Source organism: Eubalaena glacialis, chromosome 14 (assembly GCF_028564815.1).
Source record: "Eubalaena glacialis isolate mEubGla1 chromosome 14, mEubGla1.1.hap2.+ XY, whole genome shotgun sequence".
NCBI classification, from domain to species: Eukaryota; Metazoa; Chordata; class Mammalia; order Artiodactyla; family Balaenidae; genus Eubalaena; species Eubalaena glacialis.
The window spans coordinates 18,896,625-18,913,254 of NC_083729.1; the positions used below are offsets into that span (position 1 = coordinate 18,896,625).

The 16,630-nt window shown below is 52.2% G+C and overlaps 2 protein-coding genes across 2 annotated transcripts in view; both read left to right on the plus strand.

Annotated features, from left to right (window-relative positions):
• The window catches only part of UBXN2A (UBX domain protein 2A), a 48,808-nt gene extending 47,639 nt beyond the window's left edge, over positions 1-1,169 (plus strand). The window contains exon 7 of the mRNA XM_061211103.1: positions 723-1,169. Within this exon, the coding sequence (XP_061067086.1) occupies positions 723-768 (46 nt within the window). The 3' untranslated portion in view covers positions 769-1,169. The remainder of the gene's footprint in view (positions 1-722) is intronic.
• A 1,139-nt stretch (positions 1,170-2,308) lies between these two features.
• On the plus strand, positions 2,309-14,307 carry MFSD2B (MFSD2 lysolipid transporter B, sphingolipid). Its single transcript, XM_061211101.1, has 14 exons — positions 2,309-2,631; positions 6,006-6,131; positions 7,303-7,427; positions 7,952-8,075; positions 8,391-8,469; positions 8,560-8,690; positions 10,551-10,641; positions 10,758-10,879; positions 11,309-11,392; positions 11,697-11,777; positions 12,005-12,114; positions 12,486-12,629; positions 13,015-13,185; positions 14,006-14,307. Exons 1-14 carry the CDS (start codon positions 2,512-2,514, stop codon positions 14,028-14,030), a joined length of 1,533 nt encoding a protein of 510 aa, XP_061067084.1. The 5' UTR covers positions 2,309-2,511; the 3' UTR covers positions 14,031-14,307.
• Positions 14,308-16,630: the final 2,323 nt, after the last annotated feature.

Consider the following 16,630-nt stretch of genomic DNA (forward strand, 5'->3'; position numbering starts at 1 on the left):
TAATTCATATTCATTGGAGAAAATTATACAGTTACGCTAAAATGATCTTTAGCTCACCTATTATTCCACCATTCAGAGATAACCACTAATAACATATTGGTGTGCATCCTTTCAGACGTTTTTAAGTGTATCAGTCTTTAGTTTTGTTTCAAAAGGCAGGCTTCTTGATTATTGTCGGCCTGTTTTATTTATTGATGTCTATTTGTCTTTAAAAATTGCATTAGGAATATACCATCACTTTAAGCAGAATAGTAACTGTTAGGGAAAAAATTGCCTTTTAGTTACATTTCTGTGCAAAAAAGGGAGGGAGGTGTTTTTTTTTTTTTTTCTGTTGCCCACTTCCCTTCAAAAGTAAAATTGTGGTAGTACATGCAACACAGTATAAGTATTATGAGTGAAGTGTTTCCAAACCTGCTGAAATTGCATATAAAGTGTTGTGTTCAAACGTAAATTATCCAAAGAAACTCATCTTGAGTTTGTTTAGTTTCCAAGAAATTAAATATTTAACACATGCATTACCTAGTTATCTTTGCACTGTTTGCTAGGGCTGCAATCAAGGAAACTGAAGGTACCCATTTTCTAGATTAAGGAATTGAGGCATAGAAAATGGGATGACTTGCTTTATACTGGGTAGTGTATACTTTTGGGTTAGATTTAGGTGTAATAGGAAATCCACACTAATAATGGCTTACAGAATGCATTTTATTTTATTTCCCATGCAGAAGTCCGGAGGGAAGTAGTTCAGAGCTGCTAGATCAAAAGTCATGACTCCAGTATTGTTAATCTGCGGATCTCAGCACCAGTTAACTTGAGGTCTTCAGATAGCCTGTTGGCACCAGCCGTCACATTTGCATTTCATCATTTCATCCAGTAGAAGAAGCATATCCATTCCCTTTTTTAAAAAAGCTGTTGAGATGTAATTCACATACCTTACAATTCACCCATTTAAAGTGTACAACTCAGTGTTTTTTTAGTATATTCACAGGATTGTGCAGCCATCACAATCTGATTTTAGAACATTTTTATCTCTAAAAGAAACCCCATTAATAGTCTTTCTCCACCCTCAGTTCTAGACAGCCACAAGTCTACATTCTTTCTATAGGTTTATTTATTTGGACATTTCATGTAAATGGAATCATACAATATGTGGTCTTTTGTGACTGGCTTTTTTCACAACATAATGTTTTCAAGGTTCATCCATATTTTTATTGCTGAATAATAGTCCATTGTATGAATATTCCTAACATCCTAAATAGCCATTAGTTGATGGACATTTGGGTTGTTTCCACTTTTTAGCTATTAAAAATAGTGCTGCTATGAACATTTGTGTTCAAGTTGTTGCGTGATCATGTTTTCATCTCTGTTACATCCTCAGGAGTGGAATAAATGCTGGGTCATATAATTTCATACTTAACTTTTGAAGAACTGCCACACTTCTCCAAAGCACCTGCACAGTTTACATGCCCACTAGCAATGTATGATTTTCCACATTCTCCCCAATGCTTGTTACTGTCTTTTTATATAATTATAGCCCTCCTAGTGGAGTGGTATCTTGTAGTTTTGCATTTCCCTAATGACATGAGTATCTTCATGTGCTTATTGCCCATTTGTCTGTCTCGGAGAAATATCTATTCAAATCCTTTGCCGAATTTTTAATTGGGCTGTCTTTTTACTGTTTAGTTTTGAGTTCTTTATATATTCCAGTACAAATCCTTACGATTTGCAAACATTCCTCCCATTCTGTGGGTTGTCTTTTCACTGGTTGCATAGGTTACAACACAAAGTTTTTCATTTAGATATAGTCCAACTTATGCTTGTGGCATCCTATCTAAGAAACATTTGTCTAACCCAAGATTATGAAGATATGCTCCTGCTTTCTTCTAAGAGTTTTATAGTTTTAGCCTTTACACGTAGGTCTGTGATGGCTTTTCAGTTAATTTTTGTATGTGATGTGACCCCCTTCCCTTTTAAGGACCTTTCTGGGAAATTGCCTACACCACTCAGCTTTTTTTCACTGGCCAGGACTTAGTTACATGGCCATACCCATTATGTGTATGAGGCTGGAGAATGTGTATTTCGGGCATCCTATATCAATTTTTTAAAGAGGGTTGTAAGCCTACTCAGTCATAGTCTGAGCAGGTCAATTCTATTGCTTCGTTTTTCTAATGAACTTGTTTGTCGACTTTCACGAGGATTTAGCAGGCGAGTTTAGCGCGAACGGCCGCTGGCTCTCACTCCCTCGGAGACCTACCCCAAGGAAAACGGTCCCGAGTGACTTGCCAGCCTATCACCGGGCAAATGTAGGCTCTGGCGTTTTTCACTTTGGGAAACCGAACCCGCGCACTTCGCGGCTTCCCTGTTTTCCCGCGCGTTGCCCCCGGCCCGGGGCGCGCCCGCCAGCCCGCCCCTCTTCGCGCCGCGCCCTCTCGGCCCGGGAGCCGCCCTCCCCGCGGGGGCGGCCGGGCGATAACACCGAGGGCGACGGCCGCAGTGCGCGTGCAGCCGTGCGCCATGGCAGTGTCCCCCGAAGGGACCCCGGCCCCGCCAGTTGAGACGCCGCCGCCGCCGCCCCCGCCGGAAGCGCACAGCTTGGAGCCCGGTTCGGTGAGCGCAAAGCGAGGGGCGCGAGGGGCTGAGCCAGGCGCAGAGCGGGCGCTGGGCCGGAGGGGCCCCGGGGACCTTCCGGGCGTCTGGGCGTAGGCCTTCAGCCAGCCCCGGCAAGCCTCCAGGTTGTTGAACTGCCCCTGGTGGGGTCTGACAGTTTAGAGCCGAGAGGCTTGAGGGTGTTCGGGAGCCGCAAAGAGAACAGGATGGGAAACCGTGTCCTAGGCAAGCGAAGTAAGCTGCTGATTCCTTCACCTAGTCAGGCAGGGCCAGGGCCAGTCTAGGGCTCTTGTCCACCACACTCCAGGTCTTCCCCAGGTCCCCTGCACCCTGGGCAGGCAGGACGTTGAGTTGTGCGTGAGGAGGCTGCCTCCCTTCCCCAGTCTCCGGGCAGGTGCTGCGGGCAGCCACAGCGACCCTCTCAAACCTGGCTTCCTCCAGGCGCCAGGCTGTCCTTGAGGAGACTGCCTCTAGAGATGTCCTTTCTGGCAACCAGGCTCCCAAGTGAGGGTAGTGGGCAGGCGGGAACCTAGGGGCGCCCTCAGCCCCTCGCATCCCCCCTCCTCCCACCCCCTGGATGGGGCTGGGGCGCATGTCATTCAGGGTGGCTGTGTTGGAGAGGAGTCAGGATGTCTGAACCTTCCTGCCGAATGCAAAAATCCACTGCCTGCCCTGTGCTCAAAGCGTTCATTCTGTCTGTGGCTTCAATTCCCTATGCTGACTCAGTGCTTCCTCTCCGGCACCTCGGAGCAAAAGATTGTGGCCTCCAAGAAAAAGCAAGATTAAGAGGCCCTCTGGGGACTCTCACTTCCCAGGGAAATTTAGAAATTCAGGGTGAGATGAATGGCTAGAGGGGAAACATGGTCCATGAAATGCTAGCATTTAATTCTCATAACAACTCTATGAGGTGTATTATCCCCATTTTAAATGTGAGGAAATGAAGCTCAGCACACTGAGTACCTTGTCCTGCGTCACACAGCTAGAAATGGCAGAGAATTTGCATTCAAATTTGTCGAATTTTTCTAACTCTGAAACTTGATCTCAGTTGACTGTGAAGGGCTTATGATTTAGGTAGGTAAAACTGTCTTCCTCAAGATTCCGAGATTCTATCATATACCTAGTTTCAGCTGGAATGTCTGTTTCAAGTGCCTTCTATGTATCAGAAACTTGATAGGTATGTTTCGTGGGAAACCAGAGTCCCATTATGGAGGGGGCAGGGTGGGGGGAGAGCTATCATGTTGGATTCTGCCTGTTGTTAAGCTTTCTGGAAGTTGAAATAGTGTTCACAAAAATATCAGAAAAGGAGACCACATCCTGCCTCATGTGTGGGTAGGAAGAGTGCAGAGGACTTGATAAACCCTTATCTGGGAAGACCTTCCTTTCATTTGGGGTGTCTGGCAAGATACAAAAATGGGTGAAGCCGTGGTCCTCTCCACTCCCCCTCCCATCCCCGGGCAAAAGATGAAAAAGAAGAATTTCCAGCGTCTTTGGAAGAAATAGCACTTTCCACAGTGTCTTCATGGCATTTATTCTTTTAATAAATATATATATTGAGTGTCTATATGACCAGCATTGTTCTAGGTACTGGGGACATGGTGGTGAATCAAAGTTATATAGTTCATGCTCTCAGAGAGTTTATATGCTGGTGGGGAGAGGCAGGAAATGAATAAGAATATATCCTGTAGTAAGTACAATTGAGAGAGAGATTTGGGTGGTCAGGGAAGGCCTCTCTAAAGAGATGACATTAGGCTTCAGCCTGAATGGCAAGGAGTCAGCTCTTGCAAAGACTGGGAGGAAGAGCCTTCCAGACAGAAGGGACAGGAAGTGCAAAGGCCCTGAGGCAGCAACAGAAAAGGTCGTTTTGAGTAACAAGAAGGAGGAGGCTACCATGGTTGAAGAGAGCTATCTGAAGTGAGGTGGGAAAGGGAGTGGGGGCTGATTGGGTGGGCTCCTGTAGGCAATATGGGAAGGACTTGGAGTTTTATTCAAACTGTAATGGCAAGCTGTTAGAGGGTTTTTTGTTTTGTTTTGTTTTGTTTTTTTAAATTTATTTATTTTATTTTTATTTATTTTTTTGGCTGCGTTGGGTCTTTGTTGCTGCAGGCGGGCTTTCTCTAGTTGCGGCGAGCGGGGGCTACTCTTCATTGCGGTGGCTTCTCTTGTTGCGGAGCATGGGCTCCAGAGCGCAGGCTCAGTAGTTGTGGCGCACGGGCTTAGTTGCTCCGCGGCATGTGGGATCTTCCCAGACCAGGGATTGAACTCATGTCCCCTGCATTGGCAGGCGGATTCTTAACTGCTGCGCCACCAGGGAAGCCCTGTTAGAGGGTTTTAAGCAGAGATGAGACACAATCTGATTTATGTTATGAAAAGATCAGTTGGGCTGCTGGACGGAGAGTGGATAGTAGGGAACGAGAGTAGAAGCAGAGAAGCCACTTAGGAGGCTCTCACTGATAGATTAGACAGGGGAATTGGGAAAGAGGAATCAAGGATGACTCCTAGGTTTGTGGCCTGAGCTGCTGAGTGGACATTGGGGCTATTTAATGCAATGGGGACAATAGGGTTAAGAGGTTAGGACAATGAGATGGAAATCGGGAGCTGTGTTTTGACCATGCTAAGCTGAAATGCCTGTTTGGCAACCATGTGGGGCTGTAAGTAGACAGTTTAATTTCGAGTCTGGAGTTCACTGGGTAGCTTAGGGATATATATATATAGGGATATACACACACACACACATATGTGTGTGTGTGTATGTGTGTGTGTGTGTGTGTATACACACACACATATATTTGGGGTCATAAGCATTACTTCATTTTAGTGGTGGGTTGGTAAACAGTCTCTCCAGAAAAAAAAAAAAAAGCTCTGATTTTTGCTGTTTACTGATTTCTATGGTGTAAATACTCTCACCATGGCCGATTTCAGGCTGCCAGTAACCACTGGCTTGCAAAAGTCCCGAATATTTAACAATCAGCTCCCAGAGCCATTGCCTCATTTGCTCATCAAAACATCCCTTGAAGTTGGCAGGAATATCCATTTGACAGATGAGGCTTAGAGAGATAAAGTGATTTATTCAAAGTCCACACAGGAAGCTGGTGGCAAAGTTAGGGGCCTCCTGACCCCCAGTTCACTCTGGCTTGCTGACTCGGAAAATAAAACAGACTGCAGCAGGAAGCACTGTGGGGAAATATAAGGAAGAACTTCCCCCTGGAAATGCTTAGAGGTCATGGTTTAGGATTTTCCTTTTTCTGTCTCACTTCCTTTTAAGATGATTTGGGACAAATTAGGACTGAGAGGTTGCTGGAAAAGCCTTCAAGACATAGGGACCTCAGGATGCTTTTGGAAGTCAGGGGGCTGGAGGGAGCTGTTGTGTGTCTGTGGGGGCTTAGCTCCTGTGTCTCCCCCAGGACAGCGGAGCTGGTCGCCTCTCATTCTGTACGAAGGTGTGCTACGGCATTGGAGGGGTCCCCAACCAGGTGGCCTCCAGCGCCATAGCCTTTTACCTGCAACTTTTCCTGCTCGATGTGGCACAGGTGAGTGTGGGCAGCAGCCTCAGGGGCCCCCTGCTTCCGTCTTCCTTGGTGTCTGGTCCTTTCACCCCACCTTTACTTCCACCCCCATCATCCTTGGTAGATGGTACTTCTGACCCAAGCCTGAGAAAAAACCAAATGCTATTGAGGGCAGCCTCCTCAAGGATGTTTACTGCAGGCTGTTTGTAGTGGAAAAGTGGGAAACAACATGAATGCCCCAAAATATAGAAGTAGTTGGAAAATAAGTTGGGCTATATCCACATAATGGACTACTGTGTAGTCACTCAAAAGAATGAGTTAGATCTATACCAGTTGACTCAGAAGGATTTCCATGATGCACTGTCAAGTGAGAAAAGTTAGTTTTAGAGAAGGGTATATAAAATGATCCTATTTTAGCAAAACAAAAACATGCCCCATATATGTGGGTGCATGGGTATATGGATGTATATATGTCTGTACATGATTAAAGGATGAGCATGGAGAAAGTAAATTCTGGAAGGATATCCACCAGTGTGTTAATGTTGGCTATAGGAGGGAATGGTGGAGGATAGAGGGTAAACAAAAAAGAACTTTTTGATAAGGTATCCATGATTTATTTATTTATCTTTCCGTGATTTTTTAAAATGACACTGATATGATCCCATTTGTGTAAAATTATAAATTGCAAATGCACATAAGGAAATGCAGGAAAGGATGATCAAAATGCTCCTGGTAGTTGTCTCAGGATGGTGGGATTTCAGATGAGCTTTGTTCAATATTTTTCTGTACTGTTTGAATGTGTTTATAATGAGTGTATCATTTATGTAATCAGAAAAATCAATAAAACATTTTCATTGTGAAACACAAGGTCTGCCTTTGACTGTCAGCTTCAGTGCACCCTTCTTGCACTGAGCCCTTCAGGGGAGGATCTCTCAAGTCTTCTCCAAAAGTGACTGGGCATAAGTATAACAGGAATGTGCTAGGGTACAGGTATCACTCCCTCCCCCTTCTCTACTGGTGCAGATATGCCCTCGGAGCCTTCTGGATTCCTGTCCTGGGGAAGAGACCAAAAAACCTTTGCACCGTGGCTCTGGCCCCTGCCAGTTTCCCAGATCTTCCTCCTGATGGGCGGGCAGGCCTAGACACCCTCTCTGATTCTGCCGGGCTTGGCTATCCCCTCCCCTGTCCCTTTCAGATCCCTGCTGCCCAGGTGTCACTTGTCCTGTTTGGAGGGAAGGTGTCTGGGGCAGCTGCCGACCCTTTGGCTGGGTTCTTCATCAACAGAAGCAGGAGGACAGGGTCTGGACGACTCATGCCCTGGTGAGCAGCCCCATGGTCCTCAGGATCCTGGCACCCACCCCTGGCTTGAGGTCCCTGTGTTTGTCACATCTGCTTCTTAGTGGATGGTTAGAGGACAAGTCTGGACAGTAGGTGACAGGAATGGATTGGGTCTGACTGAGTCATGCAGGTGTTCAGAGACCTCTCCCTCACCTGGTGGCACGGAGCTGGACAAACCCTCCAAGAGTCGCAGGCCTGGCCCTGAGGGTCTAGGAGTGTGGCCAGGCTGAGCTGGGTGTCTTGGAAGGTCTCACAGAGAAGATGTGACTTGCCTGCGCCCCCGGGCCCTGGGAACAGGGAAAGGCACCACCCAGCCACTAAGTGCCCCAGCGCCCACTCCTGGCCACCTCTCCCCCTCCATGGCTCCCACCCTGAGAGCCCCAGCCCAGGGCTTCTCCAGGGGCCGAGAGCTCGAGCCCAGAGGGGTGAACGGTTGCTCCAGGCCCACCCTTTGCGTCCTCTGTCCTGGTGCCGCGGGGCGCTCCACCTGGGCTGTGCTTCCACAGGGTGCTGGGCTGCACGCCGTTCATTGCCTTGGCCTCCTTCTTCCTGTGGTTCCTGCCCCCCTTCACCAGCCTGCGAGGCCTCTGGTACACAGCCCTCTACTGCCTGTTCCAGGCCCTGGCCACGGTAAGCAGGTGGCCCCCTTCCTCGGCCTGGACTCCTGGAACCCCAGTGCTGGCTGGAGGCCCCTCTGAAGTGTGTGTGTGCTGGGGGTAGGGGTCCAGGTCCCCGCTGCCCACCTGCTTACCAGGTGGCCACCGACCATTAGCTTTTCTCGTGGGCTCTAGGCTGGGTGCCCCTCCTGTCCCTCAGCCCCTAACTCCGGGTTGAGGGGATCAGTGGGGACGTGCCAGCCTGGCGCAGGCCTGGCCTCGGGAAGCTGCTGGCCTGGGTTGGCAGTCTGGCGGTAGGCGCCATCCTAAGCTCTGCCCGGTGCCCCAGTTCTTCCAGGTGCCCTACACGGCACTGACCATGCTCTTGACCCCCAGCCCCAGGGAGCGGGACTCGGCCACCGTGTATCGTGAGTGCAGGCAGGCATGGGGTGGGGCGGGGTGGGATGGCTCTGCCCCTGGCCCCACGAGCTGTCACCTTGCTCCACGCTGTGTCCCAGGGATGACCTTGGAGATGGCGGGGACGCTGATGGGAGCCACTGTCCATGGACTCATCGTGTCTGGCGCCCACGGGTCCCACAGGTGCAAGGAGACTGCGCTCCCAGGACAAGTGGCCGTCTCCCCCAACGCGGTGAGTGCCCAGGCTACCCGGACCCCCTGGGACCCCCGCTTCGGGGTCACTTCTTTCTTCCAGGGCTGTTTCTCCCCCAGGTCTCTTCATGGTTGTTTGGGGGCTCAGCTCTGCACACCAGGCCCTCTCATTCCTTCCCTGCTCCTGTAGCTGAGCCCATGCCCTCCGTTCTCCCTGCTAAATCTGCTTCTGCTGGGTGCCTTCTAAACATGGAGTCAAACAACAGATCAGCAGGCCATCTGGAGGGGAGGAGGCGGACCCCAGAGAAGGGACAGGGGTGGGGAAGGGCCACAGGCAGGGACAGGGGAGAGAGACAGCAGAACGGTTTGGTGTCCTGGCAGAGCTCTGGGCAAAACCTAACCTATGACCAGTCCTACCCATCCCTGAACGGGTGACTGCCGACGCCAACCCCACCCCCAGTGTGAAAGGGTTAGTACCCCTTCCTGTATTCTCAAAGCAGGTCCCTTTTCAGCAATTAGGGGACGTGCATCTATTTATCCATCAAGTTCATCTTCTATCCTCCCCCACCCAGCCCTTTCTCCTTAAGCAAATGACATCACTCACCTCCACCAACATTTGGGAATTAATGGTATGAGAATAATACCACCAACACCCATGGTTCACCACCCGTAAGAAAACATTACAATGAAGTCCTTGTGTACCCACCCATCCCCAGACCCATCTGTAGCCCAGCTACAGAATTTGCCTGAGCACAGTGCAAAATGAAGCTGTAGAGCCCCAGAGAGAGCGGGGAAGTCAGTTTCCCCTTCCCATGGCCTACTGCCCCAATCTAGGGATTACCTGAATCTGGGTCGGGGAGAGACTCTGCCCAGTTTCCCTCAAACCCCATCATGGTGCTATGAGCCTGGGATCAGAGGCATTGCGACCTGCAGATTCACCCTCCCCGCTTCCATGCCTAGGCCCCACTGAGGCCTCTACAAGTGCCCTCCCCAAAGCTACTGGGTCACTGTCTGGGTGAGGGTGGAACAGAGGGTGGCACTGGCCTTGGGTTGGGGAGCAGGAGGCCGGGCGGGCCCTGGGATGCCAAGAAGTAGGGAGCAGGAGGCTGAGAACCCACCCCCCCCCGGGAGGCGGAGCCTCGTGTGAGCCAAGGCGAGAAGCATTCAGGTGCCTCTTGGTAGTTCCAGCTCTGTTGTTCCATCGACTTCACTTACAAAACACAAATTCATAGATAAAATCATCACGAATTTCAAGACAGCAGAGCATTAACTCCCAAGTGCAGTGCCTTCTGAATGTGGGACCCTGCGCAACTGTGCTGGATCCACACTGGTGAAGCCCTGCCCATCTCCCTCTTTCTTCCCGCACCAAAGGCAACCCCTATCCTGAATTGGGTGACTGTTACTCCCATGCATGCCTTAAATGTATTTTATTACATATGTGTCTTCCTCTGAATGCTAGGTAGCACCGTTCTGGTTTTGACATTTATCTGCGTCATCATGTATCACGCTGTCTGCTCATGGATCTGTCTCCCCACCCACTCCAAGCCCCTTATTGTGGATGCACAGGATCACTTATTCATCAACGTAACCTCAGGGTCTAGCATGCAGAAATCAGCCCCAATGAACGTTTGCTTAAAAATAAGAGAGAGAGAGGTGAAGGGGGCTTAGACCCATGGTGGCATGGATGCCCGCAGGAGGCAGAGGGTCAGCAGAAGGACCACTCTGGGCCCTTAGATCTCCCTCTCCTGCTGGGCTGGTTGGGAGGAGGGGCACCCAGCATCCTTGGGCTTGGGCCGAGGGGCCCTCTGCTCCCATTGGGAGGTACTCCTGCCCGGCCCCTGGGTATCGCCACCTCCATGGGGATACTTCACCCCCACTGAAGTTCTGTCCTGTCCCACAGACTCGTCTCTACTGCATTGCAGCCACTGTGGTTGCTGTGACTTACCCCGTGTGCAGTAGTTTGCTCTGCCTGGGGGTGAAGGAGCGACCAGGTGGGTGCGGGGTGCAGGCAGAGTGTGGGAAGCAGAAACTGCGGCCGGGCTCCTCTTGGGCGTGGGTTTTGGTTTTGAACTCCACCAAGCCAAGATGTCCCCTTCCTGTGTTGCAGATGCTTCTGCCCGAGCCTCCGGCCAGGGCCTGAGCTTCCTGGCAGGGCTGCGCCTCACAGTCCGGCACCCGCCCTACCTGAAGCTGGTCATCTCCTTCCTGTTCATCTCGGCAGCCGTTCAGGTACCTCTGGCCAGGCTGATGCCCACTGGCTTGGCTCTGGCCATACTGACCCTGCGTAGGTTCAGGTGTCTCTCGTCCCCACCGCACCAGAGAGAAACCAGTGGCTGGCAACCTCCCGGCGAGGCTGGTGCTGGGAGGAGAGAAACCTGCCTAGAGCTTGTGGGGCTGGGCAGGGTCGGGGCCCAGACACCAGGAAGCTGACGGTGTCTGGGGTGGTTCTCAGCTGTGCCGGGGAGGGGGACTAGGAATGGCGTTTATACCTGTGTCAGGGGTAAGCGTCCTTTGTTGGGGAGAGGACTGCGTGATGGCGGCAGGAACCGGATGCTTGAGGTCCCAAAGGGGAGGCCAGACTTGAGACCTTGGCCTTGCCCTTGACTTCCACGTTTCTGCCATTTCCCATACATGCCCACTTGCTGTCGACCTCCTCAGGTGGAGCAGAGCTACCTGGTCCTGTTCTGTACACACGCCTCCCGGCTACATGACCATGTGCAGAGCCTGGTGCTAACCATCCTGGTGAGGGGACCTGGGGCGGTAGAGGCAAGGGCGCTCGGGGGCCTGAGTTGGGGATGTGTGATCCTTGACATGACACACGTGGCCAGACTTCCGGTGGTCAGTGTTCTGGACTCTGCTGTGGTCTTGGTCACCTGCATTTCAGCAGAGGGTGGAATTGGGGCCAGGGTCATAAAGTTCACAGCCACTGTTCCCAACCAGGGGGCAAGGTCAACGTCAAGCGTCCCACCTGAAAGTCAGGGCTTTGAGGGCCTGGCAGAGGCGCTGGCGGCGTGTCCTGGGCTGTGATGATTCTGTCTGCTCACAGGTCTCGGCAGTGCTGAGCACCCCGATGTGGGAGTGGGTTCTGCAGCGATTTGGGAAGAGGATGTCAGCCTTCGGGATCTTTGTGAGTGAGGCAGGAAGCAAGGCCTGGAGGGATTTGGTGGGGGCGGTGACCTTGGAGCCTGAGCCTCCTGGGGGCCGGCAGGGCCGCGTCTGTATTCACCGCGTGCTCAGTGCCTAGCACGGGACCAGGCGCAGGGGGTCATCAGTAAAGCGGTAAGTGTGTGAATCAAAGAGCAGTTGAGCGGGGGGTGCAGGTGGAGGGAGCAGCTAGTGTGTCTGTCTCCCTAGGGGATGGTGCCATTTGCAATCCTGCTGGCTGCTGTGCCCACAGCACCCGTGGCATACGTCGTGGCCTTTGTATCTGGCGTGAGCATTGCTGTGTCCTTGCTGCTACCCTGGTAGGCTGGGTGAAGGGAAATGGGAGTGGGAGCCTCACGTCCTTCCTACTGGGTATCCCTCCTTCACATCAACCTGCTGTCCCAGGCCCCTTGTGCACAGGCTGTGCTGGGGAGGGGCTCTCCCCCTTGCGGGAGATGGAGGCTGCCAGCGCTATCTGTGGAGCCCTCCTGAAAGAGCGCCAGGCGGCAGGAATGGTGGACAGCTGTGTGTTGGGGAAATATAAGCACACTTATTGCCTGACTCTCTGTGGGCCGGTCCTGGGCAGTGGGGACCCAGGGGTGAATCTGACTCACTCTCTGTCCCCAGAGAGCTCCCAGGCTGGTGGCTGTTGAGGGGATAAAAGGGATAATTCTGCAGCCCCCTCCCCCAGGTCCATGCTTCCAGATGTGGTGGATGAATTCCAGCTGCAGCACCAGCACGGCCCAGGGCTGGAGACCATCTTCTACTCGTCCTATGTCTTCTTCACCAAGCTTTCAGGTGCAGGCGCCCTGGGCATCTCCACTCTCAGCCTGGAGTGAGTCACAGAGCTGGGCTGTACCAGAGGCACAAAAGGCTAGTGGTGTGGGAAGCAAAGGGCAGAGTCCCCCACCTTAGCCAGCCAGGGGTCACCCATGGGTCCGGAGGGTGTGTGGGAACCTCCACCCTAGCTTTCTCTGTGCATATGACTGGGAGGGACCCTTCTTGGTGGCTGTACCCCTTCTGAAGCCTCTGCTTCCCACATTCTCAGCTTTCTCTGAACTCCTCCCTGGTCTGTTCGTTCCCTCACACTCCCATCCCCCATAGTTAGGCTGATCTGGCCAGGAAACTATCCAAGTTTCAGGATAGCATGGTGGTTGGGCGTTTGGGACCCGTCAGGAAGCCAGGCTCTGAGCTGGATGCGTGGGATGGTGTTTCCCCAGCTTTGCGGGGTATGAGTCAGGAGCCTGCAAGCAGGCGGAGCAGGTAGTGGTGACCCTCAAAGTCCTCATCGGTGCCATGCCCACCTGCATGATCCTCATCGGTCTGTGCATCCTCATGGTCGGCCCCACTCCAAAGGTGCCAAGTCGGAACAGCTCCCGCTCCCTTGGGAGGTAGGCACCTCTCGCACACGGGTATACACAGGAGGGCTGCCAACGCCCGGGAGGCAGGCAGATGTGCACGGCTCTCATTTGGTCGTCTCCACCTGATGTTCCACAAGCATGGCAGTCAGTCTTAATGGGCCCCACACCGAATTTATCTTCTTCCCCAATCGCTGCTCCTGCTGTGCCCCGGTCCCAGTGAATGGCACCACGTTCCAGCCTGCGAGCCGAAACCTGGGAGTCGTCTTCCACTCTTCCCCCCGCAGGCTGCACTGAGCAGCTCTCTATGACCTTGTTCTTCCCCCTGCGAACCACTGATCCCACTGCCCGAGGATCATCTGCCCACTGTCTGGCTTTCACAGTAGACTGTGGGGACCTTGAAAGCTGGGTCTGTTTTCTTCATTTTTGTGTCCCAAGAGCTCAGCCCAGAGCCTGAGGCCAAGCAGGCGCTGCAGTATCAACACGTCTGGTCCAGCAGACGTTCACGAGCCTTGTCCACGTTTTTGCCGACGCTCACGCATTTACAAACACGAGTCCATGTAGATACAGAGGACCACGCACGACAGGCAGGAAGTGGCTTTGTCATGGGTCCCTCACTGCTTGCTGTGGACGGCCTGGGACTCCAGCCCATCTTACTGAGATCATGCGCTACACTCGGGGAATAACACGTGGATGGGGAACTGCTTGGTGGGACTTGGAAGAACAGGGGTTTAGCTTCATTCACAGGGTTGAGAAGGGGAGGAGTTGCTAGAGAGACAAGGAGCAGCCACTGACACTTCCATGGGACCCCACCCACCTCATCCTTCTCTTTGGCTTCTTCCCTTTCCGACAGGAGGACCAGCTACAGCCTCGCTTGAATTTGAGACTCCTGTGAGCTGGAACAGCAGGAGCAGCGTCTTCTGGGCTCCAAGTCCCCCTTTCTTCTCAGCCCTTCGGCACCCCTGCTTCACAGTTTACACATGACCCGTCTTTTCCCCTGGGATATGGCATCTTCAGTGACTCTCCTGAAGAGAGTGGCCTGGGCTCCAGGAACCCCGCCTGTCATGTCTTGCCTGTTGACTGCAGGACATCTCAGATAGGCCTGTGCCCCTGACTACCCAGCTCCAGGCAACCTGTGACCTGGAAAGCACACCAGTAGCAACTATTCCTGGAAAAAGGAAGCCCCTACCAGCCTGGTCTGCAGACTTCCTGTGGGAGCACCAGGCCCATCAACCTGCTTGGATGGCAAAGCTACCTGACAGGACAGACACACAGAACTCGTTTCCCCTGATGTTCCACTGGATGTCTGAGAGAGGCTGATAGCACGTGAGTGGGCAGAGTGGGGACAGATGGACATGCTGGGATGTCCAATTAGGAGAGAGACAGATGCAGCGAGGCCAACAGACCCCAGAGGGAGCGAATGGGGCCAGTGGTGGGGATAGACTGAGCAGGGCATGAGGTGTCTCTTTCCCTTTGTACAGCTAAGCTGATGACAGTGTTTCTAGAAGTGGACACTGACTGATACTGAGCCACCGAAGATCCATCATTTTTATGAACAAAAGTTATTTTTGTGGAAATATTTTTCTGAAAGTTTATCTTTTATTTTTCTGGCTGTGCCTCACCACATGCGGGATCTTAGTTCCTCGACCAGGGATGGAACCCGCGCCCCCTGCAGTGGAAGCGCGGAGTCTTAACCACTGGACGGCCAGGGAAGTCCCCTGAAAGTTTATCTTATAAAAGCACAGGAACCACCGTTTTCTAGAGGCCATGTCTTTGGGGAAGAAAGATCCACTGAGATTTATTTTTTCAGAAACAAATTAAAGGGTTTATCTTCTATTAAGTCTGTAAAATTTGCCTGTGGCCAGCCTTCTCATCCCACCTCCTGGGAAAGCCCTGTCCCGAGGAGGGAAGGGGAGGGTGCCTGATGTCACTGAAACTGGCTATGGCCCATCAGCCATATGTCCCAGAGTCTGCATTTCCTCAGACCAGAGATGCCATGTGGGAGGTGGGTTCCTTCCTTCCTTTGGAGGAGAAAAAAAGTTGAGACTCAATAGTGGCCAGGTGGCTCATGTGGGTCTGGGGCCTGGGGAAGAGTTGAGGAACCTGTGGGGGCCCTGATGCCCCAGCAACTCCTCCTAGAGAAGCCCAGATACCTCAAGGGAGACCAGGAGGTGCAGACCTGCCCCCCACATTTCTCCCAGCCCCCAGCCCAGTCCCCTCCTGAGCCCACTGCCCAGGGCTAGGCCCCCTTCCACTTCCTCTTTAGACCTCTGGCTGCCTCTTAGGTGTGAGATTAGGCGCGAGGTCTAAGACGGCCAGAGCTCAGACACACTCAGGCAGGATGTGCTCCTCAGAGCTTAAAGTGTTCCGCTTCCTCTACAAATGCTACAGCACAAGAAGGAACCTGACCTCAGAGAGAGAGTGCAGAGTGTGACCCAGTCTGTCTGATGCCTGAACTTTCTGGCCCCGTGACATTGACATGGGCATCTGATCCTTGAGGTCACAGGGCTCCGGAGAAAGAGCTGGGCTCGGTCTCTCTTCCTTGCCCATCTGACCGATTCAGGAAGGGGCTGACAGGAAGCTCTGCTCACCCCCCGCCGTGCACAGGCACACACACCACACACATACCTCACACACTGCACACTCACACCCACACACGCACACATACAGAACAGTTTCTTAACACTGGAAAATCACTGGCCCTGTGGAGACGGTACCTGGTACGACAGAAGGCCAGGTAGTTTCTACCAAATTATGTTATGCTGTGCTTTGGAAACATGGGCAACGCAGGTGGGATCAGAAGCTTGTGCCACGTTTTATGTTACCTATACTATTTCCCGGGAGTGCGGTCTCAAGGGTCAGAGCTTCACTGTACAAAGACAGCTGCAGGGGGCCACCTCTGGGGGTTAGGGGTTAGATCTCAGAGACAGGAGGTAATCATGGGCTGGCCAAAAGGTATTATTCCATTTCTTCTTCATAGCAGCCCTATGAAGCAGGTACTATGATTCTCATTTTCAGATGAGGAAACAGGCTTAGAGAGATTAAGCAACTTGCCTAAGATCAGTTGGTGGTAGAAACGGTCTTGTACCCAAGTTGGCCTGATTCCAAAGCTTGTGGAGCTAGCCAGGGCTTAAAATAGTTTTTGGAGGTATGGCTGATACAGGACTTTGGTATCACAGGACCACTCCTCCTCTGAAACCAAACGCCAGCATCCCTGCCTCTGACTCTATGCTTTGATTCCACTGTAATTCCATTATTCCTACTCTTCGACCTTCGGCTCACATTTGCCCACTGAGCTTCCCCCATATCCATGTCCCTCTCCTGACACCCACCCTCCTCAGAGCCCATCCTCCTGTTTCAGAGGAAGAAGATCTCTCCTTGCCACCACGGCCAGCCCTGGGCCTATCGCCGGCAAAGGCAGACATCTCCCCTTGCCCCTTCCCTCTCCACGACCTTTTCTATCCCCACTTAAATCCAG

Excerpts from the sequence above, each read along its gene's own strand:
- MFSD2B (XM_061211101.1), top strand. The coding sequence starts at position 2,512 with ATGGCAGTGTCCCCCGAAGGGACCCCGGCCCCGCCAGTTGAGACGCCG. Across the intron at positions 8,470-8,559 it reads GGACTCGGCCACCGTGTATC|GGATGACCTTGGAGATGGCG; the intron begins GTGAGTGCAGGC and ends GCTGTGTCCCAG. Across the intron at positions 10,880-11,308 it reads TCATCTCGGCAGCCGTTCAG|GTGGAGCAGAGCTACCTGGT; the intron begins GTACCTCTGGCC and ends CGACCTCCTCAG.